The 20221-nt window shown below is 36.8% G+C and overlaps 1 protein-coding gene across 1 annotated transcript in view; it reads left to right on the top strand.

Annotated features, from left to right (window-relative positions):
- Window positions 1–16416, top strand: part of DNAL1 (dynein axonemal light chain 1) — a 39704-nt gene extending 23288 nt beyond the window's left edge. The window contains exons 6-8 of the mRNA XM_059055917.2: window positions 9636–9762; window positions 10636–10776; window positions 13869–16416. Of these exons, the coding sequence (XP_058911900.1) occupies window positions 9636–9762; window positions 10636–10776; window positions 13869–13909 (309 nt within the window). The 3' untranslated portion in view covers window positions 13910–16416. The remainder of the gene's footprint in view (window positions 1–9635; window positions 9763–10635; window positions 10777–13868) is intronic.
- The last annotated feature ends 3805 nt before the right edge of the window (window positions 16417–20221 follow it).

The following is a 20221-nucleotide window of genomic DNA, read 5'->3' as shown; positions in this document are numbered from 1 at the left end:
TTCCATGTCATTCTTTCATTCAGCAAATTCATTCAATGTATTTCCTGAATGCCTACTTTTAGCCAGGCACTGTTCTAGGCATTAGAGATACAGCAGGATATAAAATAAAGTCCTTGCTTTCATTGAATTTAAATTACAGTGGAGGGAGACAGACTAGAAAATAACTGTATAATAATATATCAGGTGGTGATGAATGCAATGGAGAAAAACAAGGCATATATATTCCAAATAGATAATTATTTCTATTAAATTTTACTGTTAAAAATTATCTCAAGTTTCTGCCTGGCCAGAAAATTTTAAATTCTAATTTTATATTTTCCTAATTTATGTATTTTTCCAAATTTATGTTATCTTCCTATGTGGTTAACATGCCATCTCTATCTTTTGTAACATTTATATGGATTTTATGGTGATCGTGGAATAAAATATAATTATTGATTTTTAAAAAACAAAAACGAGGCATATAAGAGAACGTAGATTGATGGGAAGTCCTCTCTAAAAGTGAGAATGTAGGCTCTAGAGCTGACCAAGGTACCAGTGCTCCAGACTGGCGAGGGACAGCAAGTGCAGATGTCTTAAAACTGAAGCTCCTTGGTATGCTTGAGTAAGAGCAAGAGTTGAATGAGGGAGAATTGTCCTCAGTGAGGTTGGAGAGGGAGCCAAGAACCAATCCTTATAGGACTTGGTAAGATTTTAGATTTTTTTCCAAGATTTTGTTTGTTTGTTTGTTTGTTTGTTTTTGCGGTACGCGGGCCTCTCCCTGTTGTGGCCTCTCTCGTTGTGGAGCACAGGCTCCTGACGTACAGGCTCAGTGGCCATGGCTCACGGGCCTAGCTGCTTCGCAGCATGTGGGATCTTCCCGGACCCGGGCACGAACCCATATCCCCTGCATCGGCAGGCGGGCTCTCAACCACTGAGCCACGAGGGAAGCCCTCAACCATACTTTTTTAATGACAGCATAATATTCTATTTTATTCATGTACCATAATTTATTTAAATAAGTTATTATTAATTATTTATTTCCAGTTTGGAGTTATTGTAATCAATGCTGTCATAAATCTCCTTTTAGCTATATTATTTCACACATCTATGAATAATTCCTTGGATAAATTCCTTGAAATGGAATTGCTGGGTCAAAAGTATGAATTAAGGCTTTTGTGACATATTATCAAGTTACCCTTTGGAAAGCTTGTAACAATTTATACTACCATCAATAATGTATGAGGGTTTTCATTTCCCTTTACCAACCTTGGGCATTTTTAAATTTTTTAACATTTTTCACAGTGTATTTTATTTGTATATTTATTGGCCACTTGAATTTCCTTGCAAAGCTGAGATGAAACAATATTGTAAAACTAGGCAGTTTCAGAAAAGATGAAACTAATTTCTTTTTCTTGTGTATGTTCCCCAAAAGATAATAATTTTTTTTAAGTGCTGATTGTTAAATACTTCATAAAAACCCTGAAATATTTTGTAACTCGGGTTTCCTGTCCCCCCGCCAAGCCCTATAATTCTAGCTGTTCTTCATAAGAGTCAATGAGGCTGAAACTGCAGTGCTTCCCAACAATAACCTCCCAAAACCAGACAGGCTAAAATGACCATTCCCCTCCCCCATCCATTACAGAAACAGCTAAAACACATGAATAGGAGTCAGTGTTCAGAGGTGCAATTTTGGAATTATCTTGAATTATCTGATAATATTCCCACAACTACATGTCTGCTTACTGACATAAATTTATAAAATGCTTGGAAATTCTTAGAGATTGCATTCTGTAGTTAAATAAAGGGAGTTTTCTCCCACAAAACAATAACCAATAGATGAATTATTTGCTTTCTAGCTAGATGTGATGAATAAAATGATCTATGAAAAAAATTTTTTTTGATGTTCTAAATGATTGGTAAATGTAACGACATTTTGCCTTCTCTTCATTCTGTGAGCCTTAGATGGTAAAAATGTCATATATAGGGACATTATTCATAATGGATTAAATATTAAATTATAGTACAAAAATCCAGAATTTATTATACGTCAGGCTAAACATTACTTTGAATTATCTGTAAAGGAAGAGTTTGCAAATAAATATACCCCTAAATTTTTAGGGCCAATATGATAAATGCCTGATGTTCCCCCAGGTATTTACAGAATACCAGATTCTCAACTATTGATATGGTGTATAATTTCTCCCATGAAATGTAATATATACCTAGAAACAACAAATTGTAAATATAGGATTAAAGGCATGTATGGAGATATTATGTAGCTGAACCATTACTTACTTAGATCTCTTTACTTTCTATAGACTGCTATCAATAACCCCCAACAGTTGGTTTTTTCCCCAGGATGTGTGTGTGTGTGTGTGTGTGTGTGTGTGTGTGTGTGTGTGTGTGTGTGTGTGTGTGTGTGTGTGTGTGTGTGTGTGTGTGTGTGTGTACATACACCAAAAACATTTAACCAGTACAAAAGCTTTACTACTTATGCAAAGACTAAAGAAAAATATGTCTGCATAGGGATACAGATGGTGGACTTCAAATAGGTTCACATGCTGGGTTATTCATCTAGACACATCAGCCTCATAGCATGATTTGAATAGCTGCCTCAGTAAGTTACAAATAACTACTATAATATGGAAACATGGAATGTTAAATTGAAGAAAAGGAGTCTATCTAAAACTACTTAGGGAAACTGACTATTAAGATACATTATAAGCCTGTTCTTATATATGATTGGCTGACCTCTGCTTTCCTTTCGGATCTCATTTCATATTACTCTTCTTCCTAGTTGGTAATCTCCAGCCACTGGCTTTCTTTCTCTTCCTTGAACATGCCAGGTTAATTCCCACCTGAGGACATTTGTACTTGCTGTTTCCTCTGCCTTAAACTCTGTTACCCTGGATTTCCACATTACTGGCTCCTTAACTTTCACACTTCAGTTCAGATATCTAAAGCAGTCCTCTAGGCAATAACTCTTATCACCTATAATTTTTTTCCATTTTTCTTATTTGTTTGTTCTCTTCCCCTCTCTGTCTCTTCCTCTGTCTCTGTCTCTTTCTCTCTGTGTCACACACACACAAATCCTGATAAGCACGTCAGTTCTGTTCATCACCATCTACATTGGTGCTTTATACATGTAGTAGGCACTCTATAAATATTTATTGTGACTTAATGCTTTGTAATATTACTAATTAGAAAAACTATTAGGTTAAAATTTTAATTCTAAGAGTAATAGATGTAATTGTATTTAAAAAACAAATCAAGCAATTAATAAATGTATGAAATACACTGTGAAAGTCTTTCCTCTCCCTACCTCCTCACCTCCATGAGGTAACAGAAATAATATTGGTATACTTTAAATTTTTTTCTGTGCACAAATAAACAGATATCTGTGTGTGTGCATGTGCATGCATGTGAATGTGTGTGTAATATATATTTGTACTGATAATATACTGGGCATATTTTTCCTGTTTTTTCATTCAATAATATATCAGGAATATCCTTCCATGTAAAACCAGGCAGATTTAATGCATTCTTTTCAATAGCTGTTGTTTTCTACATTATCAGTATATGGCAATGTATTTAACTATTCATATACTGCTGAACATTTAGAGTATTTCCAGATATTTTATTGAAGAAAGGGCATCTGTCTGTCTGTCTCTCTTTTTTTTGCTATTACAAATCATGCTGTAGTGAACATCTTTTTACATATATCCTTTAGCAGTTATTTGAATCTTTACATGGGCTAGATTCCTAAAAGTAGAAAAGCTGAGGGTTTTTTTGTGCATTTAAATTTTTGACAAGTACCTCAGATTGCTCCCACAATATGCCAGTTTCCGCTTCCATCAATGGTATAAGGGTGAAGATTACTCCCTCCACCCTCAACATCCCTGAGTATTATCCATATATATATATATATATTTTTTTTTTTTTGGTGGTACGCGGGCCTCTCACTGTTGTGGCCTCTCCCGTTGCAGAGCACAGGCTCCGGACGCACAGGCTCAGCGGCCATGGCTCACGGGCCCAGCCGCTCCGCGGCATGTGGGATCTTCCCAGGCCGGGGCACGAACCCGTGTCCCCTGCATCGGCAGGCGGACTCTCAACCACTGCGCCACCAGGGAAGCCCCATATTTTTAATATTTGCCAATATAATAGGCAAAAAGGGAGTATTACATTGATTTAATCTGTATTCTTTAGTTAGTTGTGACTTTGAACATCTTTTTGTATACTTATTGGTTATGCATGTTTCCTCTTTTGGAAATTGACCTAACATTTTTTACCCATTTTCTACTTTTATCTTTTTCTTATTAAATTCTAGGCACTCCTCAATATTCCTAATATTTATCCAGTATTGATAATGTTATTACTATTATTGTTGTTACATTTATGAACTGTGTAGCAGACTCTTTACATGCATTATCTCATTTGAAACTCAAAACAAGTAGATAATATCCTCATTTTAAGATAAAAAATCCTCAGTCCTCATTTTAAGATAAAGAAACTGAGGCTCAGGGCTTCCCTGGTGGCGCAGTGGTTGAGAATCTGCCTGCCAGTGCAGGGGACATGGGTTCGAGCCCTGGTCTGGGAAGATCCCACATGCCGCGGAGCAACTGGGCCCACGAGCCACACTTACTGAGCCTGCGCGCCTGGAGCCTGTGCTCCGCAACAAGAGAGGCCAGGATAGTGAGAGGCCCGCGTACCGCGATGAAGAGTGGACCCCACTTGCCACAACTAGAGAAAGCCCTCGCACAGAAACGAAGACCCAACACAGCCATAAATAAGTAAATAAAATGAATTTAAAAAAAAAAAAAAAAAAGAAACTGAGGCTCAGATAGTTATGTAAAATGCCCAGGTATAGTGAACAGGCGCTGTTAAACCCTATTGCTGAGATGAGCAGTCTGTCAATAACTATCAGTGTCTTCAATGTGTATTTACTTTGTCCCAACTATTCTATATCAAGGAGTTTTTCATACTCACATACATGAACAAAGATGGTGGACCAAGTACATTCATTGAAATATATCTTGTATAAAAGACTGCAACAATCTAAGTAGTAGCCTATCAGTAGTAGACTAGCTAAACAAAATATATCAAGGGGGAAAATGAGGTCATATGAGGACTTATCTATATGTGCTGAAATAGAATAATTTGCAAGGTATATTATTAAATGAAAAGAAGCAAAGTGGATATTTCTGTGTACATATATGCATAGAATATTTCTGATGATAGCTGTTACCTCTGGGGAAGGGAACAGGTGTGGGTGAGAAAGAGACTTTTCATTATACTTGTTTTCACTATTTGATTTTTGTTATGTTGTTATCTTGTGTGTTACTCTTTCTAAAAAAATATTTTATATTTTTATTTAGGTGATGATTATGTATGTTACTCTTTAAATTTAAAAAAAACAACTAATGATCCCCCCTCAAAATACAAACAAAATATTTGTGCACTTATATTCATAGCAGCATTATGCACAATAGTCAAAAGATGGAAGCAACCCAAGTGTCCATCTACAAATGAATAGCTAAACAGACAAAAGAAAAGATGATGAAGGAGAGAAAAAGGGCAGGAGGGAAAAGGAAAAGGTGGAGGACTTAGTAAAATCTAGGCAATCTGATTGCAAATTCCACACTGCAATTTAATGCAAAGTTTTCAGAATTATTTAATATATTTTCTCTTAGTTTGTCACTTGTCTTTTTATTTTATTCATAGTTGCTGTATGGAGTTTTTTTGTTGTTGTTGTTGCGGTATGCGGGCCTCTCACTGTTGTGGCCTCTCCCGTTGCGGAGCACAGGCTCCGGACGCACAGGCCTAGCGGCCATGGCTCACGGGCTTAGTTGCTCCGCGGCATGTGGGATCTTCCCGGACCAGGGCACGAACCCGTGTCTCCTGCATCGGCAGGCGGATTCTCAACCACTGCGCCACCAGGGAAGCCCGCTGTATGGAGTTTTAAAATTTTTATTTGTCAAGTCTTTATAACATCTGTGTTTTGTATCTTATAGAAGGTCTTCACTTCTAGATTATAAAAAAATCATCTTATATTTTCTTTTAGTACTTCTATTGTTTTTTAAGTATAAATTTTAAAAGTTTATACCTTTAATCCATCTGGAGTTTATTTTTGCAAATTGCATGTGACAGATATCAGACCTTATTTGTTTTCCTCCAAATGGTTATCCATATATTGAAAAGTCTCCTTTTTCTATTGTTTGGAAATGCCACATATTAAATAAACTCTTGTATATGCATGGGTAGGTTCCTGGATGGTCAAGTTTCTTTCTTTCTTTTTTTTTTTAAGGCTAATCCTTTTGGCAAGTGCTTTTTATTTATTTATTTATTTAAAATATTTATTTATTTATTTAGGCTGTGCAGGATCTTTAGTTGTGACATGCAGACTTCTTAGTTGCAGCATGCAGATCTTAGTTGCAGCATGTGGGATCTAGTTCCCTGACCAGGGATCGAACCTGGGCCCCCTGCACTGGGAGCGTGGAGTCTTACCCACTGGACCACCAGGGAAGTCCCTCAAGTTACTTTCTGTTTGTTGTTTTACCTATATATTTCAGCTCCAATATCATGTTGCTTTACTTTTCTTTCGCTTTATAATATGTTTTGATATCTATTGAGACAGGTCCTCTCTCTTTGTTCAAAACATTTGTGGCTTTTCTTGGACATTTACTCTTCTAGAGAAACTTGAAAATCAGTCTATCAAGTTCGTAAAAAATAAAATCCCATTGGAAGTCTTAGTAGAGTTGCATTGAATCTATAGATTGACGTGGAGAGAATTGATTTCTTTTCATTTTAGAAAACCAAACATCTATACCTATTAAACAGTAAATTCCCATTGTCTCCTACCAGCTCTGGCAACCACCATTCTACTTTCTGTCTCTATGAATTCGACTACTCTAGATATCTCATATAAGTAGAATCATACGGTATTCATCTTCCTGTGACTGGCTTAGTTCACTTAGCATAATGTCCTCAAGGTTCATTCATGTTGTAGCACGTATCAGAATTTCTTTCCTTTTTAAGGATGAATAATATTCTGTTGTATAAATAGACCATATTTTGTTTATCCATTCATCCATCAACAAACACTTGGGTTGTTTCTTCCTTCTGGCTGTTGTAAATTATGCTGCTATGAACATGGGTATCCAAATATCTTTTTGAAACCCTACGTTCAATTATTTTGGATATATGCCCAGTAGCGGGATTGCTGGTTCATATGTTTTTAATTTTTGGATAAACTGCCAAAATGTTTTCCATAGCATCTACACCATTCTACATTCACACCAACAGTGCACAAGGATTCCAGTTTCTCCATATCCTTGCCAATACTTGTTATTTTCTGTTTGTTTGACAGTAGTCATCCTAATAGGTATGAGGTGCTAGCTCATTGTGCCAGCCTCCTTATTTTACAGAGTTAGAAACTAAGAAGAGAAGTCATTTATTCACATGCGGAAGCAGACCAGTTGGCTAAATGCCTGTTCATTCGATGTACAGTTCTCCAAAGGGCTAGTTTACTGAATGACAGATTTCACTGAATTGAGTCACACAGACTTAGCCAGTTTTTATTGATTAACATTCACCAGATTGCTTCACCAAAATTATGTCTTTATTACCTACTTACAAATATATAGAAAATTGTGTTGCTTGGAATGGTTTCAACACCTTTTAAGCTTTTCTTTAAGATTTTATTTAGTATTAATTTTAGTGCAGCTGTCTTATCCCAGCTGTTAGATTCGTCAGTCCATCTTTGTAGAATGTCAGTTTCATATTTTAGACACTGATCACTTCTCAAACGATTAAAACACATAAAAATAGTAATCTAATTGAGTTGGTTAGTGAATTGTTATATTTAGGGAAGTAGGAAAAACAGTGGAATAGATTGAAAATGTACTGAAAGACAAAACTATGCCCTGGACACCCAAAATCTATACAACATTTGTTAGTCAATATACATAAGAAATCCTCATTCTGCAATGAGAATTTATATTCCCAAGTAAAGTCCCCAAATGCAAAGAAATTTGGTCGTGGCAGAACAGCTGCATCAAATTGGCTGAAAACTAAACTGAAACTCAATTAATGCTTGTAAGGAATGAACGAAGCACAACAGACATCTTCAGAAGTTATCCCGTCTAAAGTAATTTCTGTCCTATCCTATCTAAAACAAATTGCTATAATTTGTAAGTAGTTAACCAGTTTTTCAGTAAATCAGTAGAAGAGTAAATTCAGCAAATTGGCTGTTTGGAGAATTGATCAAATTGGCTATGTGAAAACTGACCAAGAGTCCTCATCTGCACATGTAAAATGACACTAAGTAAGTGGCAGAATCCAGAATTGAGCCTAAACTTTCTAATTAGTATTATTTAGTCACTACTTTTTCTGCTGCCTCACACTTTCAGTGCCAGGGTGGACTGATTTAAAAGTTTCTTTTACTTCGAAATTGTTGTTTCTCCTACTTAGAAAGTTGAAACTAAGATGAATTATGGGCCTTGGGATGACACACAGAACTAACTCAGACCACTCCATTCTCAGCTTTTCCCCTTGGTTCCATCTCTATGGAAAATCCATTAATGATATTTATCCCGAGTACATTTATTCTCTTTATAGTCTTTAAAGGTACATTTACCAGTACATAGACCTGGGTCCTACATTCTAGCATTACCATGTGGATGTAGGTAAATTCTTTTGGGTTAAGAGGGGATTGAACATCGAATTGATTCTGCCTAGTCATTTTTTTGTTTTTTAAGGAACAAATAATCACTACATTTTGTCTTTTGTATATGAAAGAAGGAAAAGTTTTTGTGCCACTATTGATTGTATCTAGCATTTAAGAGTCAGTATGACATAATCATTATAGTATAATGAAAAGACTATGGGTTTTAAGTTGAGTTTTATACATCAGATAAAATAAAGTGAATTGGTGCATAGATAGCAGGATGGATAGATGGACCAGATATGTGACAGGAAAAGGATAGTAAAATGTTAATGGTAGAAGCTGGGTAGTAGATATATGGGTATTTACTATAATATTCTTTCAACTTTTTTTTTCAACTTTTTTATGTTTGAAAGTTTTCATAATAAATATTTTTTAAAAACACTGAAATTTAGACATAGGTCTACTATTTAATAACATTGTTGGGAATTCCTTGGTGGTCCAGTGGTTAGGACTGCGTGTTTTCACTGCCGTGGGCTTGGGCTCTATCCACAGGGAACTAAGATCCAGCATGCTGCGTTGTGCAGCCAAAAAAAAATTGTGATCTTAGAAAAAGCCCTTAATCTATCTAGGATAGAAATCAAATAACCTGCTTTGCCTATCTTAATTAAATAAGGATCAAATAATACAATGTATAGGGAAGTAATTTGAAAAGTATATTATTCAAGAAAAATGATAAAAGAGTGCTCTTATTTCCCCTCTTGGTGATTTCAGTAGCTATTCTTAGTTCAGATCATTTTGAAGAGAGGAAAAAAATGTTCAACTTGGCTTTCTTAATGAGAAAAAACTCCCACACAGCCTTCAGCTCTCCTGCCAGTGGACAGTTTGGTCTCAGTTCTCTCTGAAGGCCATTGTCTTTATGTTTATGAGGAAGGGGACAGAAGGAAAAGCTTAAAAATAAGTATGTAAATCAAATTGCTTTCTTTTTCAGGAAGCAGTAGGGGACACATTAGAAGAACTGTGGATCTCCTACAATTTTATTGAGAAGTTGAAAGGGATCCATGTAATGAAGAAATTGAAGATTCTTTACATGTCTAATAACCTGGTGAAAGACTGGGGTAAGTGAGGCTGGCTCTTTGCTAACCTTCTACCTCATGTTTATAGAAAATAGCCCTATAGGGAACAAGATACGAAATGGGGACATTTCTTTCTAAGCACAGAGGGAAATAGCTATAGGAGTTCCTATATTTCATCTAAACACTTGAAATTTACATTTAAATATTTACTTAGAATGATTATAATTGAATAGGTCCTGGTCCTATTAATCATGAAAAAAATTAAACTATCGTCCAAAGGCCAAAAGGAATTGGTTTAATAATTCTTGGGTGGAAGACTTATTTAACACATATATTGCTTTTCTTTTTTCTTGTACATTATCCATTTAGCATTTTAAAGTCCTATTGTGTGCCATGAACTATGCCAGGCTGTTGAGATACATAGTTGAATAGGACATTATCCCTGCCCTCAAGGAGTTCACAGCTTAGTGGGAAAGATTAGTTTGTGAGTTAGTTAGAGAACTGTGTGATAAGTTCTACAATAGAGGCTTGAATGAGTTGCTTTAAGAATTTACAGATGAGGGAATGGGTAGAGACAAAGGCAGTTTAGTTTAGCTGATACTGATGTAGTACAGTATAGAGAAGACCTGTCACTGGAGATTGATTTGTTGATTCTGAACCTCATTTCCTCTTCTTATCCCATCCTTAGATTAGCATAAAGGTAGAAGAGGTACGTCTCGCTTTCCCTCCCTTTCCATAATGTCTTCAGAGAATGACTTCATATGGTATAATTTCCCCTACTTCCTTCAAAATCTTAAACAACGAATTTCTTTGAATAGTCACAACCTGAGGGCTAGTGATACGGGGATTCACCCTTCAAAATCATAAGAGTAAAACTTGCCATTTTAATATGGAATGTATTCTTTGTACTTGTAGGTGAATTTTTGAAGCTGGCAGAACTACCATGCCTAGAAGACCTGGTGTTTGTAGGCAATCCCTTGGAAGAGAAACATTCTGCTGAAGGGAACTGGATTGACGAGGCAACCAAGAGAGTACCCAAACTGAAAAAGCTAGATGGTGAGTGACTCTGGGCCAGCTTGGAAATGTTTTCTGGGTGTAAGAATTGAATTTGTAGCACGGAATCATGAAAAGGAGCAAAACTAAAGAAAATGATAGGTTATCTCTGGTCTCCAAGGCTATTTCTGTCCGTAGGAAATTTTGTGGTCCCAGTTTGGGCCAGAGTGAGATGAAAGACTTCTAGAATATTTAGACTGGTATAAGATCATCCCTAAACCAAAAGCTTATAAGACAGCTGGGTTTATTCTCAAGTCCCAAACGTATTATTTTGCAAAATAATTAGACATAAATAGTAAGGAGTTGCTTTTTCACAATTGGATCAAAATTGTAATGTTCTCTCTCCCTCTCCCCCCTAATTTTAGTTTCTCAATACCTAAGATAGGTGAAAATGTCAGGAGAGATCCCTGACTGACTGGGTTCAAGTCCCAGTTCTAGCTTTTTTGTCATTGGGCTGGTTAATTCATCTCACCAAACTTTGTTCTTTTGTCATCTGAAAACCAGAAATGATAAAAGAATCACAGACCTCTCTGGGTCTTTCCTCCTTCCAGTGGTCCTATGAGGAAGCCAGGCCATTTTTACCTTAAAACCTACACAATGTTATATATCAATCATATCTCAATAAAGTTGGGGGGAAAGATAATGAACATATATATCACCCCAAAAAGTTTCCTTTTGCCTCTTTGTAATCCCTCCCTCCTGCTGCTCACCACCATCCCTCCCAAGGCAGTCACTGATCTGCTTTCTGTCCCTATAGATTAGTTTGTATTTTATAGACTTTTATATAAATGGAATCATGCAGAATGTTCCCTTTTTTCCCTCTGGCTACATACCTAGCAGTAAAATAACAAAGACACTAGACTGCCTCTTGTGGGAGGTACAGGAATAAACAGGAAGAGGCAAACAGGTTTCTTAGATACTGGTGATGTTCTGTTTCCTAAATTGGGTGGTGGGTATACAATAATTGGTTTTGTTAATTTTTATTTATATTGTATCTATATGAATGAATATTTCATAAGTTAAAATAAAATAGAACAAAAGAGAGGGTACATTAGAGCCTTGGACTTCAGCCTTTTTATGTTCAACTTTGACCTCTAGAAACCATTTGAAATCATTTGTCTTCCTTTCTCATTGTGCACAGGAAGTGAACCCCTTCCATTAAGAATGGAAAAGAATCCCTTATATAGACCCTTAATATACCAAGTCACATTATATACAGCCTTTTGGACCAAATATTGACTTCAGGCCAATCTGAACAGCCCCTAGAAAAACCAGCTGGTCTATCCTAAACCAGTGAGATGGACCAGAACACAGGTGGCCGCAGCTGCTAGCTTGCCTCGTTTTGCTCCTCTTCAGTTGCTTGTAAGAAAAACTGAGGGGTGTTAAAGAGCTGAAATGAAAAAGACAGACAATACCAAATGTTAGTGGAACATGGAGCAACTAGAACTCTCATACCCTGCTGGATAGTAATGTACCTTGGTATAACTTTGGAAAACTGGCATTATCTACAGAAGCTCTACATACATATCCCACATGACCCAGCAACTTTTCTCCTAGCTATATACCCAGAAGAAAAGAGCATGGATGTTTACCAAAAGACTTGTATGACAATGCTCATTGCACCACTATTTTAATAGCTATAAATTGGAAACAACCCAAATGCCCAACAACAATAGAACAGATAAGTAAATTATGACATATTCATACAATGGAATATTAAACAGCAATGAGAATGAATGAACTATAGCTTCACACAATATACATGAATCATATAAACATAATGTTGAGCAAAAGAAGCCAGACACAGAGCGCACACTACATCATTCTATTCATATCAGTTTCAAAATCAGGCAAAATAATCCATGGTGTTAGACATTAGGATAGAATATACCGTTGTTTTTTTTTTTTTTTTTTAGCTATACGCGGGCCTCTCACTGTCGTGGCCTCTACCGTTGCGGAGCACAGGCTCCGGACGTGCAGGCCCAGCGGCCATGGCTCACGGGCCCAGCTGCTCCACGGCATGTGGGATCTTCCCAGACCGGGGCATGAACCCGTGTGCCCTGCATCGGCAGGCGGACTCTCAACCACTGCGCCACCAGAGAAGCCCAGAATATACCTTTTGTTGGGGGACAGTAACTGGAAGGGAACCTGAGGAAGTTTTGGGGGTTCTGATAATGTTCTCTTCCTAATCTGGGTGCTGGTTACCAGATGTGTTCACTTTGTATACATTTATCAATCTGTACACTTATGATTTGTGTACTTTGTATGTATATTTCAATAAAACATTCACTACCCCCCACAAACAGATGCTGTGGGGAGTACAGAGGGGTAAGACTCTGCTCGTTGCCATAAAGAAGAATCACACAGGAAGAGGCACTGGAGATGGCTCTTAATTTAAGGGTAGGGCCTAGATGGAAGGGGTGTTATGGGGGGCATTCCAAAATGGAGGAACTTTGTTAGCCAGGAATCCAGAGGTAGTAGTCTGCAAGATGAGTTTAGGAGACAATGAGTTGATCAGTTCATCTGGAGTGGAGGGTGACTGGCTGAAGAGTTAAGACAGTTGACTAGGGTCAGATTGTGGGCATGCTTCAAATGCCAGAGCTCAGAAATGGCTGGCTCTTGGGCCAGTGAGAACCTGCAGATGTATTTTATTTTCTGTGCTTTGGTTCTTTTTATTTTTTCCCAATTTATCCCCAATGTTTAGTATTTGGGGGAATAACATAAAAATTCAGATTCTGGCAATACTGGGATTGCATATTTTATTGTGAAAAATGAATATTTCTTTGTGTTTAACATACAAAGTTTTTAGTTTGTATAGGGCCTTATTTTTCTGCCTGGTACCTGTAGGCATTTTTATTTGTAACTCTGCATTTGGGGACCTGAATATTTATAATTACTTATATTAATCCATTTGGGAATTCTCCTGAGAGGCTTTTTGGATAATTAGAAATTTTAAAGATTATTTTATGATATTATTTTTATTATGGCACACTTCTCAGCATCTCAGAACTCCTCAGGTTAACAGAAAAATATTTTCATTTAGAATTTAACAGTCTCTTGAGAATGACCAGTAATAATTTTCTTTTTCATTTTAGGTACCCCAGTAATTAAAGAGAATGAGGAAGAAGATAACTAACACCACATTTTTCACTTTGTGTAACTTATTTAAATGTCATAAGAACAATAGATAAGTTTTGTATAGTTGTCTATTTTAAAGATTCTGTGTGGGGCAAATGGTTCTTAAGATAAAACAAATCTTTCATTCCTTTTTTTCTCCTAACCTATTCAGTGTTTCTCCCCCAAAATGATAACACCAACTTTATATATTCTAGTTCTCTTTTTAGAAGCTATAAATTTTCAATTGTTGTCTTCAGTCCCAGTTATATACTGCGTGGCCCCATCTACTGAAACCTTTATAGACCAGTCATTTTTAACAACAAAGGAACAAATGTGATTCTTTATTCAGTTTGTTTAGTTTTTTCATTTTTGTTTCTGTTTTTTTTAGGCCAGGCATTTAAATATATACACTTAACTTTTGAATCTGTAGGCCATCTTTCTTGAAGGTCCATCTCTTTATGACTCAGAAGCACAAATGTGTCATGCCTTTGGTTTGGGAAGAGCTCCTCTTAGAAATATAGCAGCAGTCCTAGAATCAAGACTCCAAAGTCCAGTTGGAAAAACTATGGTGAAAAAAGGAAAAATTAGTACCTTGGAGGCCTTATAGCCCATGTTATATTTACTTATTTGTTGTTCCAAAAGTGTGTGCATTGTCAACCGGAATTTTGTTGTGTTTACCTGCATGTCCACTCAAGTCCTGCAAACAGTCAGCCAGTCATTCCGTGATCCAGGTCAGTGGTTAAAATGACTGTTATAATCACTCCTTTGACCAATACTTTGGCCTTATTACACATATGGACCTGATCTTGGGCATACTTTTTGGTTATAATTCCTTATATTGGGTTGGCCAAAAGGTTTGTTCGGTTTTTTCCGTAAGATGGCTCTAGTAGCACTTAGTTGTCTTTAACTTCATTTGAAACAATTTTGTTAGATTGTATTGTGACAGCTGTCATATCAGCATGCATTTTAAAAAAACTTATCAAAATTGGTGAATTTTTGTGTAGCCATTTTAATGTTGAAGATGGAAGAAAAAAAGCAACAGTTTTGGCATATTATGCTTTATTATTTCAAGAAAGGTAAAAACGCAACTGAAACACACAAAAAAAGATTTGTGCAGCGTATGGAGATGGTGCTGTGGCTGATCAAACGTGTCAAAAGTGGTTTGCGAAGTTTCGTGCTGGAGATTTCTCGCTGGAAGATGCTCCACGGTCAGGTAGATCAGTTGAAGTTGATAGCCATCAAATCAAGACATTAATTGAGAACAATCAACGTTATACCACGTGGGAGATAGCCTACATACTCAAAATATCCAAATCAAGAGTTGAAAATCATTTGCTCCAGCTTGGTTACGTGAATCGCTTTGGTGTTTGGGGTTCACATAAATTAAGCGAAAAAAACCTTCTAGACTGTATTTCTGCATGCAATTCTCTACTTAAACGTAACAAAAACGTTCCATTTTTAAAACAAATTGTGACGGGCAATGAAAGGTGGATACTGTACAATAATATGGAACGGAAGAGATGGTGGGGCAAGCGAAATGAACCACTACCAATCACACTAAAGGCCGGTCTTCATCCAAAGAAGGTGATGTTGTGTATACGGTGGAATTGGAAGGGAGTCCTCTATTATGAGCTCCTTCTGGAAAACCAAACGATTAATTCCAGCAAGTACTGCTCCCAGTTAGACCAACTGAAAGCAGCACTCGTCGAAAAGCGTCCGGAATTAGTCAACAGAAAACACATAATCTTCCATCAGGATAACTCAAGACTGCGTGTTTCTTTGATGACCAGGCAAAAGCTGTTACAGCTTGGCTGGGAAATTCTGATTCATCCACTGTATTCACCAGACATTGCACCTTCAGATTTCCATTTATTTTGGTCTTTACAAAATTCTCTTAATGGAAAAGATTTCAATTCCCTGGAAGACTGTAAAAGGCACCTGGAACAGTTCTTTGCTCAAAAAGATAAAAAGTTTTAGGAAGATGGAATTATGAAGTTGCCTGAAAAATGGCAGAAGGTAGTGGAACAAAAGGGTGAATACGCTGTTCAATAAAGTTCTTGATTAAAATGAAAAATGTGTCTTTTATTTTTACTTGAAAAACCAAAGGAACTTTTTGGCCAACCCAATATGTTAGATAAGTAAATATATATAAGCAGTAGTTATATTTGAGTTTCCAGCCTAAATGTTGGCCATTCATACTTTTAAAAATTTGCCCTAATAACTTTGGTCTGTTGACCCTCATGTTGAGAGAAGTGATTGTTGTAAGGGTGTAGAACTTGAAAGACTGGATTTGGTATCTTTCAATAAGTGAAATTTAGTATTTCAAAATATATTTTTTCAAAAAGTTTAAGTTAAACAGCTCTTAAAATGAATTATGTATATGGTTGTGGATGGAAAAGAGATGTTTCATTATGGAATCCCAGGCAAACGGCATTATTTTTGAGGATTGCCTCTTCTGTGAAGCATAGCAGGTGATGTAACCTCAGAATTGCAAAGCAATAGTTGGATACAGAGCTTGGAATTTATCATAGAAGAAAATACTGTTTTTGGAAAATGCAAGATACGGTAGTCAGTAACCCGATGAAGTCCATAGTAGGCTGTGACTGAGTCACTGATAGATTGCAAAAAAGACGTCAGAGGCCCTCTGTCATATTGTGCCTAAAGTCCCTCAACCAGAGACTATTGGTTCCTATTTCCCCATTTACTTGTGTAAAACTAGTCAGAGGGAAGAGTCATTTTTTAAAAGTGATTGCATAAGTAGTCCTTGCTTTCAGAAGTTTTCAGCTGTCATTTAAGTAGGAATTACATGATTTCTCTGAGTCACTCTGATCAAAAGGGACCACTGCTTTGACAATCAATTCTAAATAAAGGTCCAATACTATTTTTAGCTTCCTTTTGCTCTTCCTTACAGTCTGATAGGAAGAAATCTTTACTCTGACTGGCTTATACATTCAAAGCCCTTGACTATTTCTTTTGTGAACCATAGGCAATGAGAATTTTCCTTGGTGATGTTTAAACTAAGAAGACGATCTTCTTTTCTTGTACTCTGCACTTCATCTAGTAGGTAAGCTTAAAGCCCTATTGCTAGGTATGGGTGTATTTTCTAAAAGTTACGCTGGAAGTGAATATAGTAGGGAATGAATGAATGACTTCATACTGAATTTATTTATAAAATGGCTTACAGTGTTGGTGTTTGGTTTTTCTGAATTCTTAATATAGAAACTAATTTTCTCTGTTTCTCCTTGTTTCTTAATGTCTTTTAATCGCTGGTAGTTCTCAGAGAAGTGTAAGGTGCTTTTCTGTGTCCATTTCACACAAAATTCATAATTCAATTCCACTCAACAAATATTGAATGACATCTGTGCCTCCTTTTCTTGGAATTAAAGCTGGAATTCATATTAGAAAATGGAAGATAAGGTATATGAAGAAGTTCAGAATATTCTCTCAAATCATTCCTTGAATCATCCTTTACTGTTGCAAATTTAGCTGATATTAAATGCTTTTGGTTTATGCTTCTTGGATTAGATATTTGACCTACTTGGAAGAGATTCTCTCTGTGCTCCTTGTTTAAAGCATTATGCCATTTTAGTGGATCATTCAATTTCTTCTGTTCTTATAATGATGGAATCCATACAGCATTTTAATTTTTCACAGGAAATTTTATTTTCGTCTACCAAGGAATTCAGCTTTCCTATGTTCCCTAACATTAAGCTTATGGCTGTATTACCTAGTCAGGTCTTGAAAGGTTTTTGTGTTCTCTGTAAATAGGCATTTGTTCCTTTAAACCGGAGTTTCTCAACCTTGGCACTATTAATATTTTAGGCTGGATAATGTTGTGGGAAGGAGGGCTGTCCTTTGTAATATAGGATGTTTAGCAACATCTCTGGCTTTACACATTAGATGCCAGTAGAACCCTCTCCCAAGTTGTGACAATCAGAAGTGTCTTCAGACATTGCCATCTATCCTCTGGGGCAGAAGGGTGGGAACAAATTCGCCCCCGGTTAAGAACCAGTGCTTTGTAGCAACATTCCTTTTTCCAAGGTCCATTTATTTTCACTCTGTAGCCATATGCTACCTGAGTTGTTACTTGAGAGAAGGTGATGTATTTAATAATGGAAATAATTAATAATGGATGGAAGGAAATGGTCACTGGTGTTTTCCTTTGTCATGCTCATTTTAATAATTTTCACATAACATTAGAAACTCAGGGCTGGAAGGTTCAACTTGTTTTTTAGCAGGGTCTCAGCTTTTATTGTTTAGCATTCTTATCTTAGGACAGTAATTATTAACCTACCTCTCTCCTACTATCAACAGAATCCAACTTTATGATAGATTTTGCTTTGACTCTAAAGTTTAACATTTTAAGTGTACTTTAGAAAATGGATCATCCTTCTTAGGTGTTCATTCTTTAAGTATTCATTCATTGTCCAATAATGCATAAATTTTGTAGACTGTAGCAGTCATTAAATACAGAAAAATATTGTATAAAATTTGGTAATCATATATGAAAGTAGCTGGTGTAGACACTGATTTTGCATGTGGACCAAAGACTATCTGGTCATGATAACTGGCCAGTAACTTGGTATGGTTACTGGATCTATTCCACAAATAGAGGTGGTATAAGACATGTAAATGTGGTTCCTGTATAGAAAGAAATTTTGACTTGAATAGATGCTTCTTCTGATACCTCTTACCAGTGGTCTGAAGTAGAATAAGGAGGAGTACGAAATGAATCTTAACTGTTAACTTATTCTCAGAGTTGGTGATGTGTAAGTAGAGTCGAAGGTGGTTATCTATGTGACCCAGAATCTTCCAGCTGAATTTTTCTTAGGACTAAATGGAAAAAAGTATAGGGCCTAGAGAGGTTGGATTAAATCATTAACTTTAAAAATCTGCGGGGGGGAGTGTCAAAGCATCAATCATGAGTAGTCTGATTGTCTCTCTAACTGCAGTCTGATTGTCTGTTCACAAAGACCTTACATTGTTAAGTATTGGTAAAGGAGGAAAAAATAACTGCTAAACTGAAAGTTATCCTTTACCAGAAATTAATTTCTTTGGCACACATTTTCTTTATTTGGGCTGCTTAACGTGCCTGTGAATAATTAAATATAAAACAAGATTCAGTGTAGCAGAGTTGGTGCTTCTGACATAGCTAACTTGACCATATTCCTTAATCTTCATTTTAGCATGAGTGTTTTTAACTATAAAGTAAGTGCAATAAAAAATTAAAGGTTCTTTTTTTAATCACAGAACTTTTAGAAATCCCTCATCTGTATCTCTATTCCTGCCTTTTTTATCAACCATTGACTTCAAAGAAAGAAAACTGAAAAACTAGACTGAGTCTTACCTTTTTCTAACCTAAGATAAATTTTCACTTGACACTTGGAGAAGTCATAACTGGATTCCAGTTAATTTCCCATATTGGGCAGGTTAGAAGGGAACCAGCCAACCAAATTATGATCTAGCAAATTTAACAAGGGGGTGGGGGAGAGTAAGCTATTTTTCAGTAGATTTGCACTTTAAAATGAACTGGATGTTGGTGGAAAGTACTCTCAAAGGGAAGATGGGTAAATACCTAGCCTGCATGTGGATATTAGAGAATCAAACCTCATCCTTGCTCATTCAAAGCCCACCTGAGCAGTAGTTGTGTGTCAGCATAATCAGAGCCAGGATTTCGCTATTTCCTTACTTGGTGTCATCTTCCATGTCTGCTACATTAACAGTCATCCCTCTGGGGGATGTATCAAGTAGAATTTCCTACTCAGAATAGGACTTTGTGAGTTATCTTTCCTACATCTAGATTTTAAAAATTAATTTAGATGTTGGCTAGATTAAGTTGTGGCTAATGTTACAAGGGTGGGGAGTTCTTTGCTTGTTTGATCAGCAGGGTACCTGCCTCTGAGATGCTATTGCCAAGAGTGATCAATCCCATCAAAAGACTGGTGAGTTGGTAGCTGTAGAGAATATACATATTGGGCTTCCCTGGTGGCGCAGTGGTTGAGAGTCCGCCTGCCAGTGCAGGGGACGCGGGTTCGTGCCCCGGTCCGGGAAGATCCCACATGCCGCGGAGCAGCTGGGCCCGAGGGCCATGGCCGCTGAGCCTGTGCGTCCGGAGCCTGCGCTCTGCAACGGGAGAGGCCCGCGTACCGAGAAAAAAAAAAAAAAAAAAAAAAAGGAGAATATACATATGGCCAGCTTCTCCCAGGGTGTCGGTCATGATCACGAGCATCACTCCAGAGTCTTCGGCTTCTAGAACCAACGCCATTCTGAAGAACATTTTAACATCTATTAATATGTCAGTAATAATCTTTTATATGCAAGAATTTTGTAG

Source organism: Kogia breviceps, chromosome 3, assembly GCF_026419965.1.
Source record: "Kogia breviceps isolate mKogBre1 chromosome 3, mKogBre1 haplotype 1, whole genome shotgun sequence".
Lineage (NCBI taxonomy): Eukaryota > Metazoa > Chordata > Mammalia > Artiodactyla > Physeteridae > Kogia > Kogia breviceps.
Note: the sequence above shows the minus strand (reverse complement) of the source record. Positions and strands in the feature narration are given on the sequence as shown.